Source organism: Heteronotia binoei, chromosome 8, assembly GCF_032191835.1.
Source record: "Heteronotia binoei isolate CCM8104 ecotype False Entrance Well chromosome 8, APGP_CSIRO_Hbin_v1, whole genome shotgun sequence".
Taxonomy (NCBI): domain Eukaryota; kingdom Metazoa; phylum Chordata; class Lepidosauria; order Squamata; family Gekkonidae; genus Heteronotia; species Heteronotia binoei.
In genome coordinates this window covers 70202459-70219112 of record NC_083230.1, presented here as the reverse complement: position 1 = coordinate 70219112, position 16654 = coordinate 70202459, and the positions used below count along the sequence as shown (strand labels likewise).

General features: G+C 39.8%; 1 protein-coding gene across 1 annotated transcript; it reads left to right on the top strand.

Moving 5' to 3' along the window:
• The first annotated feature begins 3658 nt into the window (after nucleotides 1–3658).
• On the top strand, nucleotides 3659–16202 carry NDUFA12 (NADH:ubiquinone oxidoreductase subunit A12). The gene is made up of 4 exons (XM_060245194.1): nucleotides 3659–4134; nucleotides 5009–5091; nucleotides 6446–6533; nucleotides 15933–16202. Exons 1-4 carry the CDS (start codon nucleotides 4046–4048, stop codon nucleotides 16111–16113), a joined length of 441 nt encoding a protein of 146 aa, XP_060101177.1. The 5' UTR covers nucleotides 3659–4045; the 3' UTR covers nucleotides 16114–16202.
• The last annotated feature ends 452 nt before the right edge of the window (nucleotides 16203–16654 follow it).

The following is a 16654-nucleotide window of genomic DNA, read 5'->3' as shown; positions in this document are numbered from 1 at the left end:
TAAAATCAGATTTACACTGCCATGCTAAGCAGATCTACTCAATAAGTCTTAATTCCAGGCAAAGTGTTCTTAGGATTGTGCTGTTAAGATCAGAAATAATAATATATGACAATTTCCTATTTATGGGAGATAAGTGTTCTAATACTCAATTTTGTTTTGGCAATCAAAAACAATATGTGACAGGAATTACAGGCTGGACTATTTGGAGATTTCCCCTTTCCCCAATCCAAATCTTCCCCTCCGGGATGTTATGTGGTATTATGGACTTGAGCTATCCAGTTCCCTTCTCCTTGTTTCTTCTTCTAAGAACAAGTTTAGCATTCTGTTGTTTCCTGGAATATGTTTATTTCTTACCAAACCGCTTGGAAAGCTCACTAGGTAAATAGATGGTCAACCTATATATTTTGCTTTCCCACAGCAATATTATTTCTGTGAATATGGAGATCCACTTCGCATGGCTTATAGCTTTTTTTAATTTACAAAGTTCTCCTTTCTCTTTAAATTTTAATATGCCAATTTTCTTCTTTGAAAATGCAGTTTTAGAGCAGTGCATTCTCATTTTTTAATGTTTCCATCTAACAGATATTCCATTAATGCTCTAATGTGACCAAGGAGGAAAATCCAATGCCATTCCTGCACAACAGGAAGCCCATGGCCTGCTGAGTGCCATGCTTTACAATTTTTGCCTTTGTGGAAATACTCCAAATATGAACGGTTTGCACCCTTCTCAGTTTCCTTGTAGAGAAACACAAAACCTTCTCAAATTCTTCAAAAACAGAAGCATGTGTGGAAGACCACTACGTCTCCCAGACTTACTCCTTGGTCTTCTTTTCCCTAGCTTCTGAGAGCTGGCTCCATTTTCTTCCTATTTTGTTGCAGCTAGCTACCCAGGCTGCCTGCATATTTGTCTCTGCAACTGCTGCTTACTAAATTGCTGGGGACATTTTTGTCTGGTGCAGCTGCCAAACTTGGAGGGATTAATAATCTGGAAATAGCAAAACAATGTGGAGGTAACAGACCTGCAGAGATAGGAAGATGAAGTAACTAAGGTGAGGCTGTGAACTGTTCTGAGAGCCTTGTGCATTATGCTAAAAATGCTAACTTATAGAGTGATCACAGTGTTAATAAATTCTAAAAGAAAGGGGAATAAGGTGACAAACACGGGGAAGCAGAAGAAGATGGGACAACCGAGTGTTTTGTACTTATACTCCAAACGAGTTCTCTAATAGTATCTTCTTAAGCATAGAGCACTTCTGTACCGACTATGCTACTGATGCACAAAACCCACAAACTGAGTGGCAGTGTGGACAATATAGGAATTAATTATTTTGCTGCTGTTTCATAGCATCAATGTGAATGCAAAAGGTACCTCCAGAAGTTGTTTCCAAATCAAGGTAAAAGTGCTGGTTCTCACTTTTAAAGCGCTGTGGTCTGGGAACTTCATGCCTACAGAACTACCTCTCCCTATATGTCACCCCAAGAACACTTTGTTCTTCCTCACAGTCTACTGATGGTGCCCAGCACAAAGGTGGCTTGACTGTCCTCAACAAGGCAAGAGCTTTTTCCTATAGTGGCTTCTTGCATGGTGGAAACTGCCAGATGACCTCCAGGCCATAAAGGATCTTTCTAGATTCTGTAGGGCCTCCAAGAGGAAGTTGTTCCACAAGGCTTTCTGTTAAAGACAGCTGAGGCCAGTTTCCCACTATTAGTACTTCCACTTCTTTTTTTTACCACAGTCTGGGTTTTTAATCTGATGCCTAAACTAGGGTGCTATTTTATAGATGGTAATTTAACTATTTTGTAAGTATGTTTTATTATTTCTTATAGACTGTTTAATTGATGTGAGCTGCCCTGTGGCCCAGGTGAAGAAAGGAGTATGAGACTAAAAATAAATTAACACATAATATTTACAGTTAGGTAATCTTGGTTTATACAGATGGCAGCTATTTGATTCGGAATGGCCAGTTCAGTTACAGCAATCCTGTACAAAGTTTCATACTTGGATTTTGATTTTTATGTGCATTTCATAATATTCATTTTACTTTCAACAAATGTACAGCTGTATATGTGATTGAACTCCTCCGTTTATCCACCTACAGCCCCCCTGTGTGATTTGTAAAGTGCACACGTGTTTCCTCTTTCTTAAAAGCAAGATATTGAAGGAGGATAGGGAACTGGCTGAGAAGCTGAATGCATTTTTTGCCTCCGTCTTCACTGTGGAAGATGAGATGTGTTTGCCTACTCCAAAACTGCTAATTTTGGAAGGGGTGTTGAAGGACTTGAGTCAGATTGAGGTGACGAGAGGAGGTCCTGCAACTGATGGACAAATTAAAAACTAATAAGTCACCAGGCCCAGATAGGCTTCCCAAATCCCCCAGCCCCGATCGCAGCAGCCAGAGCTCTTCCATTTTCCCAGGCTGCTTCCTGTCCCCAGTCAGCTGGCCGGTGGGGGGGGAGCCCTGCCCCGCCCCCAAAGGACCATGTGCCTTTGCACCTCCGGAGACTTGATTGAAAGGCTTCAACTTGGGATGGTGTGTCTGTGTTGCTGTGAAGAAGCTGGCAGCAACTCGTGAGTAGAGAGGCCAATCCCCTGCATCAGATTTCCCAGAAACGGGGGGGGGGGGGGGGAGGGAAACGTCTTCATTATTCCCTATGTGGAGATCGATTCTCACAGGGTATAATGGGGAATTGATCTGGAGGTCTCGGGGGCTCTGGGGGAGCTGTTTTTTGAGGTAGAGGCACCAAATTTTCAATATAGTATCTAGTGCCTCTCCCCAAAGTACCCCCCAAGTTTCAAAACGATTGGACCAGGGGGTCCAATTCTATGAGCCCCAAAAGAAGGTGCCCCTATCCTTCATTATTTCCTATGGAAGGAAGACATTTAAGAAGGTGTGCTGTCCCTTTAAATGTGATGGCCAGAACTCTCTTGGAGTTCAATTATGCTTGTCACACCCCTGTTCCTGGCTCCACCCCCAAAGTCCCGAGATATTTCTTGAATTGGACTTGGCAACCCTAGGCCCAGATGGCATTCATCCAAGAGTTCTGAAAGAACTCAAAGGTGAACTTGTGGATCTGACAAAAATATGTAATCTTTCATTGAAAATGGGGGGGGGGGGGCACAGTGAAAGGGCTTCTAGTGTCCTGGCCCCACTGGTGGACCTCTTGATGGCACTTGGGTTTTTTTGGCCGCTGTGTGACACAGTGTTGGACTGGATGGGCCAATGGCCTGATCCAACATTACTTCTCTTATGTTCTTATACACACATGTATACCTAGGATATTAGTGCTATCACCGTAACATGAACACGGCTTTATCCAAACCCATTAATCTTAACAGATTTAAACTAGTGTAACCGCATAACATTGCACTGAATATCGCAATCGGCTTATTTGGTCTTTTACATTCTTTCATTAAGTAAAAGGCTGCCGTATGCCTCTACTCACATTAAAATTCAGCAGCTAATCACTTAAGGTGGTAGCTGATGCAGTGAGCATAAAACCTGTCTGACATCCACTTACAGAGGTTTCGGGGATACATTTAATTATTATCAGACAAAATAAAAACACGTCCGCACGATATATCGGTATTTCGCTGGACTAACAATAAAAAGCAGACTCAACGTTTTCTCTGCCATTCGCTCAAATCCTTAAATTTCCTAGTCATTCTCTTGTTTTAAAAAAAACCGTAAACCACTCTGGCATTCCAATATACTGTACATAAATTTATTTATCTAGGATTCAGAGGACCAAGTGACTAATACCAGCCGTCTCCGTACTTGTTACATTATGATTTCCTAAGTCAGAGACACAGAGATAATTTCCCTTTGCAAAGCACCTAAATTAGTTTCCAGAGAGAGACCTGAAGCGCGAGAGAAATTACCCTTTCCTTCTCAAGAATCGCAAATTGCTTCTGTTGCTGCGCCGCTCCATTGTGCGTTAATCCGCCCAGGAGCATGTGGGCCAATGAAGGTGGGACCTAGAGCTGCAGCTGCGCAGTCGCTGTTTGCCAGCGGAAACTCGTTCACCTTTTACTCTGTCAGAGAAAATGGCGGAGTATGTTCAGGTAGCGAAGAGGGCGCTGCAGCAGCTTTGGGGTCATGGTGGCCTTCGTGGGGCTCTGTGGCAATTTCTCAGGTAAATGCACTCGCCTCCGCGCTATTCTGTCTTGGGAGCTTGGCTGCCGGGAGTGTGGACAACAAAATTACTCTTCTGCGTTCGGTATGTGAGACTGGCGGCTCCGGGGGGCTTGTGGTGCTTCCAGCATTTGTCAGTCGAGCGAAGGTTTTTAGCCTGGTGATAGATACCCGTCCCCTTCGAAGAAGTATGGGGTAGATTGATTCCGTTGCCCCTTCTAATTCGAGGCGGGAAGGCAAGTGCTTGCTGCCCTTTCAATCCACTTTCCAACTGGATTTTATTGTGTGAACTGGCAAAACCCAGTTGGTAAGTGCACTGAAAGTGCATTATTAGTGTGCATGATCATGGCCTCTGTCAAGTTTATAACTAATAGAAGACAGGGAGAAAGTACTCTGCTTTTCAGCCACTTTTGGCTAGAAATTTGCTTGTTTGACGTTAAACTGTTCTAAGGTTTAATTTTGTATCCACTGATGTTACTACAAGAACTTTTTGCAAAAAAAATTCATCATTATGGATTATATATATAAAAAAAACGTTAGGCTGTTTTCCTTAGGATACATAATGGAAAGTAAGTACCGTGAGAATAAGTATATTTAAGATTGGGTTGTCAGTGTTGAAAGTGTTTAATAGCCAAATGTTGAATGTGTATAACTAGTCATTTCTATAACTGTTATGAGGTCTATTTTCAGTTTAAATATCTAAGTTTTCTCTTATACTTTTTAAAAAATTGCTTGCTTGTTTATTGATTGGGCTAAATTGCTCTAACCTCAGATGTCTGATAGTCTTTTGAGTTTGGGAACTGGAACCACATACTTTTTCTATGGTATGCGGCCTGATAAGACAGTTGAAATTGTTTTTCTGTTGGGATTTGCAGGGTCAATGATCTGAAAACTGGTACATTAGTAGGCACTGACAAATATGGAAACAAATATTATGAAGACAACAGGTATTTCTTTGGTGAGTGAATGCACCCATGTGATTAAACTATTCTAGCAAATAAGTTACTTCATCTTTGTCAAAAGAAAAACAGCTTTTTAATTATTTATGTTAAGATTAAGCTTCCAGAAAGAAACAAGGATCTGAGAGTGATGAGGATCCTATGAAGTGATGTTGTACCAGGTTACTTGGGATTTCGCTCTTACACATAGTAGTTGACTGCCATTTTTTTCAAATATAGGAATATGAAAAAAGAACTGACTTTAGGATTTTAAGTTGGATAGTAGGAGGGATGATTTCCACCTTCTTTTTACTGTAGCAGTTGTAGCTAGTGAATTTATTTGACAAGATATTCTAGTAAAGTAGATAACATTTTCCCTGTCACTTAATCTTTGGGTTATTTACTCTGTATCTATTGATCATAGCTGATTAATCTTTAGCACCTTGTTGGACATTTAAAAGGAGAATTTAAATTCCTGGGCATGTGCAATTAAACATACACAATGCATTATACATTCTTAGAATCCTAGAGGTGATTGTGTCTGTTAGCTGTCTTTAATATATTTGACTGATAAATACTGTTAGGGATAATAATGTACAATGATCTTGAAATCGGTTATATGCCAGTAAAAATATTGATTATAATTCAAAGACAATCCAGAGAAAAACATTACCTAGGTGCTTAAAATATGCATTTGGTGTTCTTACTAATATTAAAATTGGGGCTTAGAACAGTAATGTGAGTTTTCTGAGAAAATTTGAATTGGAAAATGTTCCTATTTAAATAACGTTAGCAAAGAGAGACAAATGCACAATATGTACAAATGCTGGGATTTGTCCATGCTTCATATTATACACTTAGTGCATCTGACACAATTGATTTGCTATACAACAGCTCCAACAATTATAGATAGACTATATTTACATATGTAGGGTGGAAAGTTTTCTGGAACAGTATTCATTTTGGAAAATCTTCTGTTCCACATCACTTGCTCAGAAATAGCATTTGCTAATAGCTGATAATAGTTTGAAAACAGACAACAGTGTTCTTTCATCTGCATATGCATTGCCTCTGTGTAGAAATACTATATCAGACTATATGTAATTTGTTTCACTGCCTCTCTTACCCTGCTTTTTTGTCTTGTATCAGTCTTTGTCAAAAGTTGAAAATTTGCTGAAATCAGCGTTTTGAAAGCTGAATAAATAATGTAAATAAATATATTCTGAGCTCTGAATGTTGACTTTATGCAAACCTTGGTGATATGGGTTGTAGAATTCCCTATTAGTAATTATTGTAAGTTGTGTTAGTTTATTAAAATGCATTTTGTAGAGTTAAATACAATGTAATAATTTTGCATTTACCCTTATGTTTAAGGTCGTCACAGATGGGTTGTGTATACTGAGGAAATGAATGGCAAAAATACATTCTGGGAAGTAGATGGAAGCATGGTGCCGCCAGAGTGGTAAATTAACTTGTTCTGTGGCAATGTGATGTTATGCTCAGAGTTTCCCCTTGTAATTAGATGCTGCTGTGAGAGGAGATAAAACTGATGGCAGCTCTTGCTATTAACAAATGTTTGCTTATTTTATTTAAAAACATTTTTGTGCTGCTTTTCTGCTCAAATAGAATCTCGAAGGCAGCAAGCATTAAAACATTTTGACATCAAAAACATTTAAAGCTGAGTATATATAAATCAATAGAAGCATCTAAACAAGACATAAAACAAACACCAAAAAGCAGGAAAATGACCAGTAACAGTTATTATGTTCGGGTAGATAGCCACATTGGTCTGAAGCAGTAAAACAAAGTTTTGAGTCCAGTAGAACCATGAAGACCAACAGAGTTTAATTCTGGGTGGGTATAAGCTTTTGTGTGCATGCAGATACATTGAAGCCTTACATATAGGTAGAGAGAGGGTAGGGAGGGCAGAGGTGTTGAACTCATTTATTATGAGGATGGGATCTGACATAAATGAGACCTTGTGGGCCAGGCAATGTGTGTCATAAAATGTAATGCCAGATAGTGGAGATATAAACTTTATAAAGGACACAGACAAACACAAGATTTAAAAAAAAACCCTTAAAACTTGCTTAAAACATTAGCACTCTTGCAGTATTTTGTTTAATAGTTCCTCATAACTAACACCACTTGCTCTGAATTATTACATCAAGATCTGGAGACAATGTCTGTGGTGTAGTGATTGTTCAGGTGTTGTTCTGGTGTGTATCTGTTAAGTTGCAAACCTACTTTTGATTTATTGACATTCATAACAGAAATCTCATGGTCAATACTTTGAGCCTAAGTCCCAGAGGAAAACATGAAAAGGCTTGGCATTGCAAGCTTTTGTACATAGGTTTCTTGTTGTGCTGATCAAGAACATGTGAAGGCGCCATGACACAGACTGAGAGCTATGTGTTTGTCTACAAAACTATAGTCTGTCTTGGAGAAATAACTACAACTTCGATGAGGCAATGTAAGAGTAGAGAGACAGCAATGTATAATGGTCAGTATCAGCCTACAATCTGGGAAGTCTAAATTCAAAATCCCCAGTCAGCAAAGGAAATGTGCTGGGTGAACTTGGTCTGGATACGCATTCTCAGCTGAATCCACCTCACTGACTTGTTGTCATTTTTCATTTAAATAGTTTACATTGCTTTCCTATTGAAAAAGACTGGATCATCAGGAGTGAAAAAACAGGAGGGGAACCCAGCTGCATCTAAGAGAGCCTTGGCATAATAGCTCAACAGAGAGAGAACGTTAAATAAAATATTGCAAGTATAAGTAACTGGGTGATAAATACAGTTGAGATTGGATTAAATCAGTTAAAACCTGTGAATGGCAGTAAATTAGTATACAAATACAAGAGTGAATAAACAGATGTGATAACTAACTTAGTCTGCTGGCAATTCCAGGAGCAATAAAGTTGAATTCTGGGTATAAGCGAGAAGCGAGAGACTTAGAAGGTGTAAATACACACTTCCTTGGATACAACGAAACAGATTTCCTCAAGTGTTACATATAGGTGTGGGGAGATATTTGCCAGAAAGGACTAATTAGAGTCAAGATGCATAAGTACAGCTAAGATTGGAATAATGCAATTGGTAAGGTCTGTGAATAGCAGCAAATTAGCATACAAATAATAAAAGAGTTAACAGATAAGAGAACTAAGTTTGAGTTCAGTGGCACCTTTAAGATCAACAAAATTTAATTTTAAGTATAAATGAGAACTGAATGGCTTAGCCACTACATGCATAGTGAAATAAAAACTTGGTATCTCTGTTAGACCTGGGGGTTCCATTGTCCTGAGTGTTGTATTAACTTGAAATTCAGCAATCTCCCAGTGTGTTTCTGAAATTGCTTTGTAGCAAAACAACTACTTTGATGTCCCCTACCTAGTGCCCTGGGTTGAAATGTTCTCCTACAGGTTTCTCAGTTTTGTGTTTCTTGATGTCATATTTGTGTTCATTTATCCATTAGCATAGGATTTTATCTGTTTGCCCTATGTGGAGAACTGAAAGGCATTGTTGGCATTTAATGGCATGTACAGTGTTAGAAGATGAGCAAGTGAATAAGCCAGAGATGGTGTGGTTGATGCTGTTAGGTCCAGTAATTATTTTGTCTGGATGTATGTGGCAGCAAAGTTGGCTTCTGGATTAATTGCAAGCTCTCATAACAACGTCCATATTCAAATTAGATAGGACTGCATTTTGAAGTGTATGGCAAACTACTCTTGTGTAGACTTCACAGTGCTTGTATATTACACAGCCTGAACTTGCGCTTTAACTTTCTGTTAATCTTTGCACACCCTGCAGCAGTCTTCTGCTATGACACACAATAATTTCTCCAATAACTGAATAATCTAGCTAATGAGTTGGGTCCAAAAATACATTTCAGTGGGTGCAAGAACTTCCAGTTGTGGGGTGTGAATTTGCATCTCTCCATTTCTGCAGCAGCACAAAATGGAAATTAATTGACTTTGCTCACATTTGGGGGGTGGGGGGGTGGGGGGGTTGTGTGTGAAGAAATGCATTTTTTTTCCTGAGAGGTTTGAAATGAACAAAACCTATACATTGTGTTTTACAAATTCTTTTTTCTTCTGGGCAGAGGACAGTTAGGAAGGGGGAAGTCCATACAATTGCTTTCCAGACTTACCTCAGCCCACCTTCATACACATACTAATAGATCTAGAGAGTAGGATAGTCAGGCTTCCTCCTCCCCCCCCCCTTCATGCAGGGAACAGAGATTTGGAGGAATTAAATGCTCGAAGGAATCCAGGAAGAAAATGTATAGAATTTTCTGAAAGAGCTTCTCTGACCTGGCCTGACCTGGTCAGTGGGTGGAGAAACAGATATGATAAAAACTCCCTGCAGAAAGGAGGGAGGCTCTTTTCTTTAGGTGTTGCGTCCATGAGAACAGACAAACCTCTTCACTGAGAAGGCAGCGATTTTGACCATGTGGTCATCTGGAGAGGTGAAGAAGGCTTCAAGATAATGGAGCTCTGTAGAGAGCTAGAATTCCTAAACTAAAGAGCTTGTCCAATATGTTAACATCTGATAGGGCATGTTTAGAGAGAAGGACAGAGGATTTGCATTTTACCCATTTCTTGTGAACCCCTCGTTGAAACTGGTGCTGTGTTAAAAGTATACATGTGAACATTTTCTTTTAAAGAAATTCTATCTTTTGAAGCTTAGCTGTGGTTCTCTGTACCAAAGACACCACCATCTTGAACACGCTATTTTAAAAGGAGTGCCAGGGGAAGGCAGGCAGTTGGCAAGTGGCTCCAGAGACACACAAAGCAAGTAACCTGTCCCTGTGATGACCAGGTTCTGGGCAGTGAGAGACAAAGAGGCTAGACCTCAGAACTGAGTAGGGAAGCTGGGAGCCCTGACTCTTCCATGGGGCAATTTCTTACAAAGGTCAGGTGGTGGCAGAAGGCTACCAGAGAGTGAAAAAAAAGTCTCTCCAGGTGTTGAGAAAAACCTTATAAAGCAGGGCAGAACAGGGCCTGCAGGCCAGTTCTGCCACAGTTGCCATTACCCTGAGCTACAAATGCCAACATGTAACATCATTAGGCTGTGTAATCCCATCATGTGGGTGGCCCTGTTTGCATTTCTATAATAATAATAATAAGTTTATTTTTATATCCCGCCCTCCCCCGCCCTATATTTCTGCTCCCTCCCTGCCTCTAAAATGCGCTTGCACTATTCCTACTGCATGAAACTTCATTATTTCTAATGGTGATAGACGAGCAGGAGTTTTAGTTCCTTCTCCAATGTATGGGTCCTACTGACTCCCAGTGCAAGATCCTGTTGTGTGACGCTAAAGACTTTTATGTTAAAGGTGGTTTTTGCTTTTTTTTTAGAAGACACCATGCTTCTATTAGTAATCTGGTGTTGCCATAATTTACATATAATTTAAGATTTGCTGTCATAAGTGGTATAAATACTTCTGTCTATGTGGTATACAGATGTCAACACTAAGAAGGGAGTGTGGGTTTGAGCAAATGGATCAGATCCTCCCTCCTGCCTTGTTTGAAAGTCTGACGTCTTCTTTTTTCTTCCTCTGCCATCTCACTTAACCATGGCAGTTAATGTGTCAGACTTGCTAATGCTGAATAAGATGGGTGCTTGTTTTCTGTTGTGCTTTAATCAAGAGGCAAAAAGCTAATTCCAGAATTGGCACTCCCCTTGGTTATGATTTCAAGTAAAGAAACAAATTATACTGTTCCACTTCACCAAAAAAAAAAAACCCAAAAAATATTTCTGATCTTGCAGTCACTATAAAACTTAAAAAATATATTTTAAACTGAAATTTATCAATATTAAGAGCAAAGGGACTGGAAGAAATCCCAAAAGAATATTACATGATTAAGCATACATTGAAAACAGAAATTAAAAATCATAAAAGCAGGGCCAGGCCTTGTTGCCTAGTTGCATTACAGTGGTGGTGGTTCCCTGCCTCTTTCTGTGGCCTTTGGAGGCTGTGCATGCTGGGAGGCTGGCTGTGTGAGCCATTGATGGGGTGGCAGAGGTTTGTTGCCAGCAATGCTTTTCATGAGACCAGTTGACAGAGAGGACACAGAAGAGCTGGAAATGTGTTTGTCTCTGAGGTAAGACTGTTTTGGTGGTTTGTCCAACATTTCTGGGTCTGCAGTAGACAGGGTAGTCAGCCAGTGGGAGGCCAGAGACGCTGAGTGAGCCATGATGGACCAATTAGTAGTCAGGTGCATGGAATACACCCATTAGCCAATGGGAGAGCTCCATTTGGCCAACACCATAGAGGAATAATGTATAATTGAAGAGAATTTTTTTCTTCCTCTCTCAAAATACTAGTACTCAAGGGCATCCAATGAAGCTAGGTAGTAGGTTTAGGAGGGACAAAAGGAAATACTACTTCTTCATCCAAAGGGTGATTAACACATGAAATTCACTACCACAGGAGGTGCTGGCGGTGGCTACAAGCATAGACAGCTTCAAGAAGGGATTGGATAAGCATATGAGGCAGAGGTCCATCAGTGGCTATTACCCACAGCATTGGAAAATGTGCAGAAAAGGGCAACTAGAATGATTAAAGGGTTGGAACACTTTCCCTATGAAGAAAGGTTAAAATGCTTGGGGCTCTAACTTGGAGAAAATGTTGACTGAGGGGTGACATGATTGAGGTTTACAAGATTATGCATGGGATAGAGAAGGTAGAGAAAGAAGGATGTTTGGGGGGGGGCAACAGTGGGAGGGCTTCTAGTGTCCTGACCCTACTGGTGGGCCTCCTGATGGCACTTGGGTTTTATTGGCCACTGTGTGGCACAGAGTGTTAAGAACATAAGAGAAGCCATGTTAGATCAGGCCAATGGCCCATCCAGTCCAACACTCTGTGTCACACAGTGGCCCAAAAAAATTATATATATATATATATGTATATATACACACACACACACACACATATACACACTGTGGCTAATAGCCGCTGATGGACCTCTGCTCCATATTTTTATCTAACCCCCTCTTGAAGGTGGCTATGCTTGTGACTGCCACCACCTCCTGTGGCAGTGAATTCCACATGTTAATCATCCTTTGGGTGAAGAAGTACTTCCTTTTATCCATTTTAACCTGTCTACTCAGCAATTTCATCGAATGCCCACGAGTTCTTGTGTTGTGAGAAAGGGAGAAAAGTATTTTTTTCTCTACTTCCTCCATCCCATGCATTATCTTGTAAACCTCTATCATGTCACCCCGCAGTCAACGTTTCTCCAAGCTAAAGACCCAAGCGTTTTAACCTTTCTTCATAGGGAAAGTGTTCCAGCCGTTTAATCATTCTAGTTGCCCTTTTCTGGATTTTCTCCACGCTATAATATCTTTTTTGAGGTGCGGCGACCAGAACTGCACACAGTACTCCAAATGAGACCGCACCATCGATTTATACAGGGGCATTATGATACTGGCTGATTTGTTTTCAATTCCCTTGTTAATAATTACCAGCATGACGTTGGACTGGATGGGCCACTGGCCTGATCCAGCATGGCTTCTCTTATGTTCTTATGTACTTTTCTTCCTTTCTCACAATACAAGAACTCGTGGGCATTCAATGAAATTGCTGAGCATTCGGGTTAGAACGGATAAAAGGAACTGCTTCTTCACACAAAGGGTGATTAACACATGGAATTCACTGCCACAGGAGGTGGTGGCAGCTACAAGCATAGCCAGCTTCAAAAGGCGATTGGATGAACATATGGAGCAGAGGTCCATCAGTGGCTATTAGCTATAGCATATTGTTGGAACTCTCTGTCTGGGGCAGTGATGCTCTGTATTCTTGGTGCTTGAGGGGGGGCAACAGTGGGAGGGCTTCTAGTGTCCTGGCCCCATTGATGGACCTCCTGATGGTACCTGGTTTTTTGACCACTGTGTGACACAGAGTGTTGGACTGGATGGGCCATTGGCCTGATCCAAGATGGCTTCTCTTATGTACTTTACATAGAGTGATTAAAATGTGTAATTCGCTGCCAGAGGATATAGTGATGACCACAGGAACAAACAGCTTTAAAGGGGGATTTGATAGATTCCCAGAGGATAAGTCTATTATTGGTTACTAGTCTATCAGTAAGTGTATTAGTGGCCACATTCATAGGTTCTAAACCTCCGAATCCCAGAGCCAGCAGGCAACATCAGGGGAAGACCTTGTCTTCTATGCCCTGTTGTTGGCCATCCAGAGGAACTGATTGGCCACATTAAGACAGGATGCTGGACTAGATGGACCATTGGTCTGATCCATCAATGATCTTGTGTTCTTATGTAGCCCCATTTTCTCAGGATCAGGGACTGTTGTGGGGGGGGGAGGCAGAATGCAGGAGAGAACATAAGAACATAAGAGAAGCCATGTTGGATCAGGCCAATGGCCCATCCAGTCCAACACACTGTGTCACACAGTGGCCAAAAAAATTATATATATATATATACACACACACACACACACACTGTGGCTAATAGCCACTGATGGACCTCTGCTCTTTATTTTTATCTAACTCCCTCTTGAAGCTGGCTATGCTTGTAGCCGCCACCACCTCCTGTGGCAGTGAATTCCACATGTTAATCACCCTTTGGGTGAAGAAGTACTTCCTTTTATCCGTTTTAACTCGACTGCTCAGCAATTTCATTGAATACCCACGAGTTCTTGTATTGTGAGAAAGGGAGAAAAGTATTTCTTTCTCTGCTTTCTCCATCCCATGCATAATCTTGTAAACCTCTATCATGTCACCCCGCAGTCGACGTTTCTCCAAGCTAAAGAGCCCCAAGCGTTTTAACCTTTCTTCATTGGGAAAGTATTCCAACCCTTTAATCATTATAGTTGCCCTTTTCTGGACTTTTTCCAATGCTATAATATCCTTTTTGAGGTGCGGTGACCAGAATTGTACACAGTATTCCAAATGAGACCGCACCATCAATTTATACAGGGGCATTATGATACTGGCTGATTTGTTTTCAATTCAATTTCAGTCTGCTGTTACATTATAGGATCCAGTCAATGGCTTGCTTTGTCTTAATCCTGTAATAATTTGGAGTCTATATTGCGCACTGGTACATATTATCACAAAGCAACCAAATTATATCATGAGAAAGGGGTTAGAAGATACATCTGTAAAATAAATATTAGAAAACTGCTGAAAGACTGAAAACAAGTAGCTGAATCTTCCAGTAAAAGATTGTATAGCAGAGATGTAACTTTCTTAAACTGAAATTCTGCTGGAAATGCAGTCCACTGGGTCTTCTGCCAAATCCTAAAATGTGGAATCATAAAAGAAATGCTATGTATAGTGAAAAACAAAATAACCTGATTTTTAACAAGAGCTTAATTTGCCCAGTGATTTTTAAATCTACATATTGAATGGACCCAAGTGTGACTGGAAATATGATTTCTATTGGTAACTGGAATGGTGCACACAGTTTGGTGTAGGGGTGCTACTGAAGAATAAAAGTCTGAGGAGCTGCTAGTATACACAGTTAATCATGCAGTTCCTTGAATTGTGGTTATACATTTCAGTCTACAAATTGCTTTCTGTGGAACAGTCTCCGTGAAGTCACTAGGACTGTTATGAAATAACTTGTAAATGACATTTGACTTTTAAAAATTGATGAAAAGTACATCCATCGAGGAGGGCAGGATATAAATCAAATAAATAAATAAAATTGTGTGAGTAGAAGTGAACTGTCAAGATGGAAAATTGTGTTCCCAATCTGAAATGAAAGGGTTGATTTCCCTTAGGACTGACTGGTTTGATCTTCTTGCAGTCTAAGGGACTCTCTTCTCCAGCACCACAGTTCAAAAGCATCTTTTCTTCTGTACTTCCTCTATTTCCACCCCAATTAAAATATATTTAAACTTTTTACAGACATGTATGTGAAAACAAAAAATCTAATTTAGGTTTTATTAAGGATTTAAATGAGGGAGACCATGGCTACCCCACTGCATTCACCATTATCTGACTGTGGAAGAACTTTTTCATGTACTGAATAATCTAATTTCTTCACTATCTCAGATTGTGGGGAAGGTGAGAGACTTCTAGCAGTATCACCTTGCAGAAGGTGGCAGTGTACATATTAAGAGTGTATACAGGATTCTTTGTAAATAATTCTTTGTAAATAATGCAAAATGTGCACAAGCCATCTTCCCATAACTCTAGAAACATTTGAGACAATTTTTGCTGTTTTGTTAAATACCATTGTATTTTTCTTTGGCAAGTGAAAATTAGAAAGCTATTGGGAAAGGGTTTTTTGCAAGTAATACTGTATAATAAGATATGTAGTCCAATAAACAAGTGTTAATTCTTTTAAACTTAATAGCACCAATATCCAGTTTGGTTAGGTGTGGGGGAGGAGAAGGAAGCATTTCATTTCCTCATTTAATCCAAAACAAGTGATGACCTTGATAAGAGTAGACAATAGTGACAAATACTGATCCATCAATTGCAAACATTGCCCAGGGATTCAGCTTTAAGAGTCCTTCCTGTATTGCCCTTTCGTACACAGAGTGCTGAAGAGGAATATTTCCATCTTCATTGGCTTGGACAGTATTCTTGTAATATCAACTTTTGGTGTGGCAGCTATTTGCTTTTCATTAAATAGAATATCATTTTAAGGTGCATATTATATCTCTTCTTTGCATACTTGGGACTGAAGAGAAGGCTCTGTAGAGCCAACTGTTAAACTGTTCAAAATGTAATTATTATTAATTTGTATGGTGTAACTTTTTAAATGTTGCTAGCTTTTGAACTCGTGTGTATGTGGATTAATATTGCTTAATTGTGTGGTTTGATTGTAAGAATTGTTAGGGAAATGTCAGTATTAGTGGTAATTTGTGTTTCTTTTTTAAGGCATCGTTGGCTTCACTGCATGACAGATGACCCCCCAACTACACATCCACCTGTGGCTCGTAAATTCATTTGGGATAGCCATAAATTCAATTTAAGTGGCACTCCTGGACAGTATGTGCCATATTCTACCACTCGTAAGAAGATACAGGAGTGGATTCCACCTTCTGCACCTAGCAAATGAATGAAAAAGAACTTGCTAATTTGTCAAATTTTAGGTATATAGTGTGAATTGAATCTTACTTGTATTTAAATAAAAGTCTGTAACTAGAATTTTGTTGATAAAATAAGTATTTAATAATAAATGACCAACAGATGGCAGGTGGTCATCATCTGATAGTAAACATTTCTGAAATATCTTTATGTAGAAGTTTCTCAGCAACTTGTAATGTTCCAATATTACTATTTCCAAACATATGGCAGTGTGGGAAGAATGCTCCTATGTCATATTATTGTTCTTGTGAGTGTACAGATTTTTTGGAATAACAATACAGTCTTGTTTCAAGAAAGCGGTACTCATGCTTCTGATCATGCCTTTTTGACATGATCTTTTGAGAGTATGAATGTTTTGTATTACAGGAAACATCTAGTAGAGCTGATAATCACTGCAATTTAACAGTTAATCTACAAAAGGGAAAACATGGAATGGTCAGCTTTTCTTGGGTATTCAGTGAAACTAGTAAGATCTCAGCAGCACATGCTAATATAAAACTAATAAGACCTCA

Bases quoted from the DNA above. Each gene is read 5' to 3' on its own strand.
- NDUFA12 (XM_060245194.1), top strand. From the start codon at position 4,046: ATGGCGGAGTATGTTCAGGTAGCGAAGAGGGCGCTGCAGCAGCTTTGG. The intron at 4,135-5,008 runs GTAAATGCACTC...TGGGATTTGCAG, and splicing joins GCTCTGTGGCAATTTCTCAG to GGTCAATGATCTGAAAACTG. The intron at 5,092-6,445 runs GTGAGTGAATGC...CTTATGTTTAAG, and splicing joins AGACAACAGGTATTTCTTTG to GTCGTCACAGATGGGTTGTG.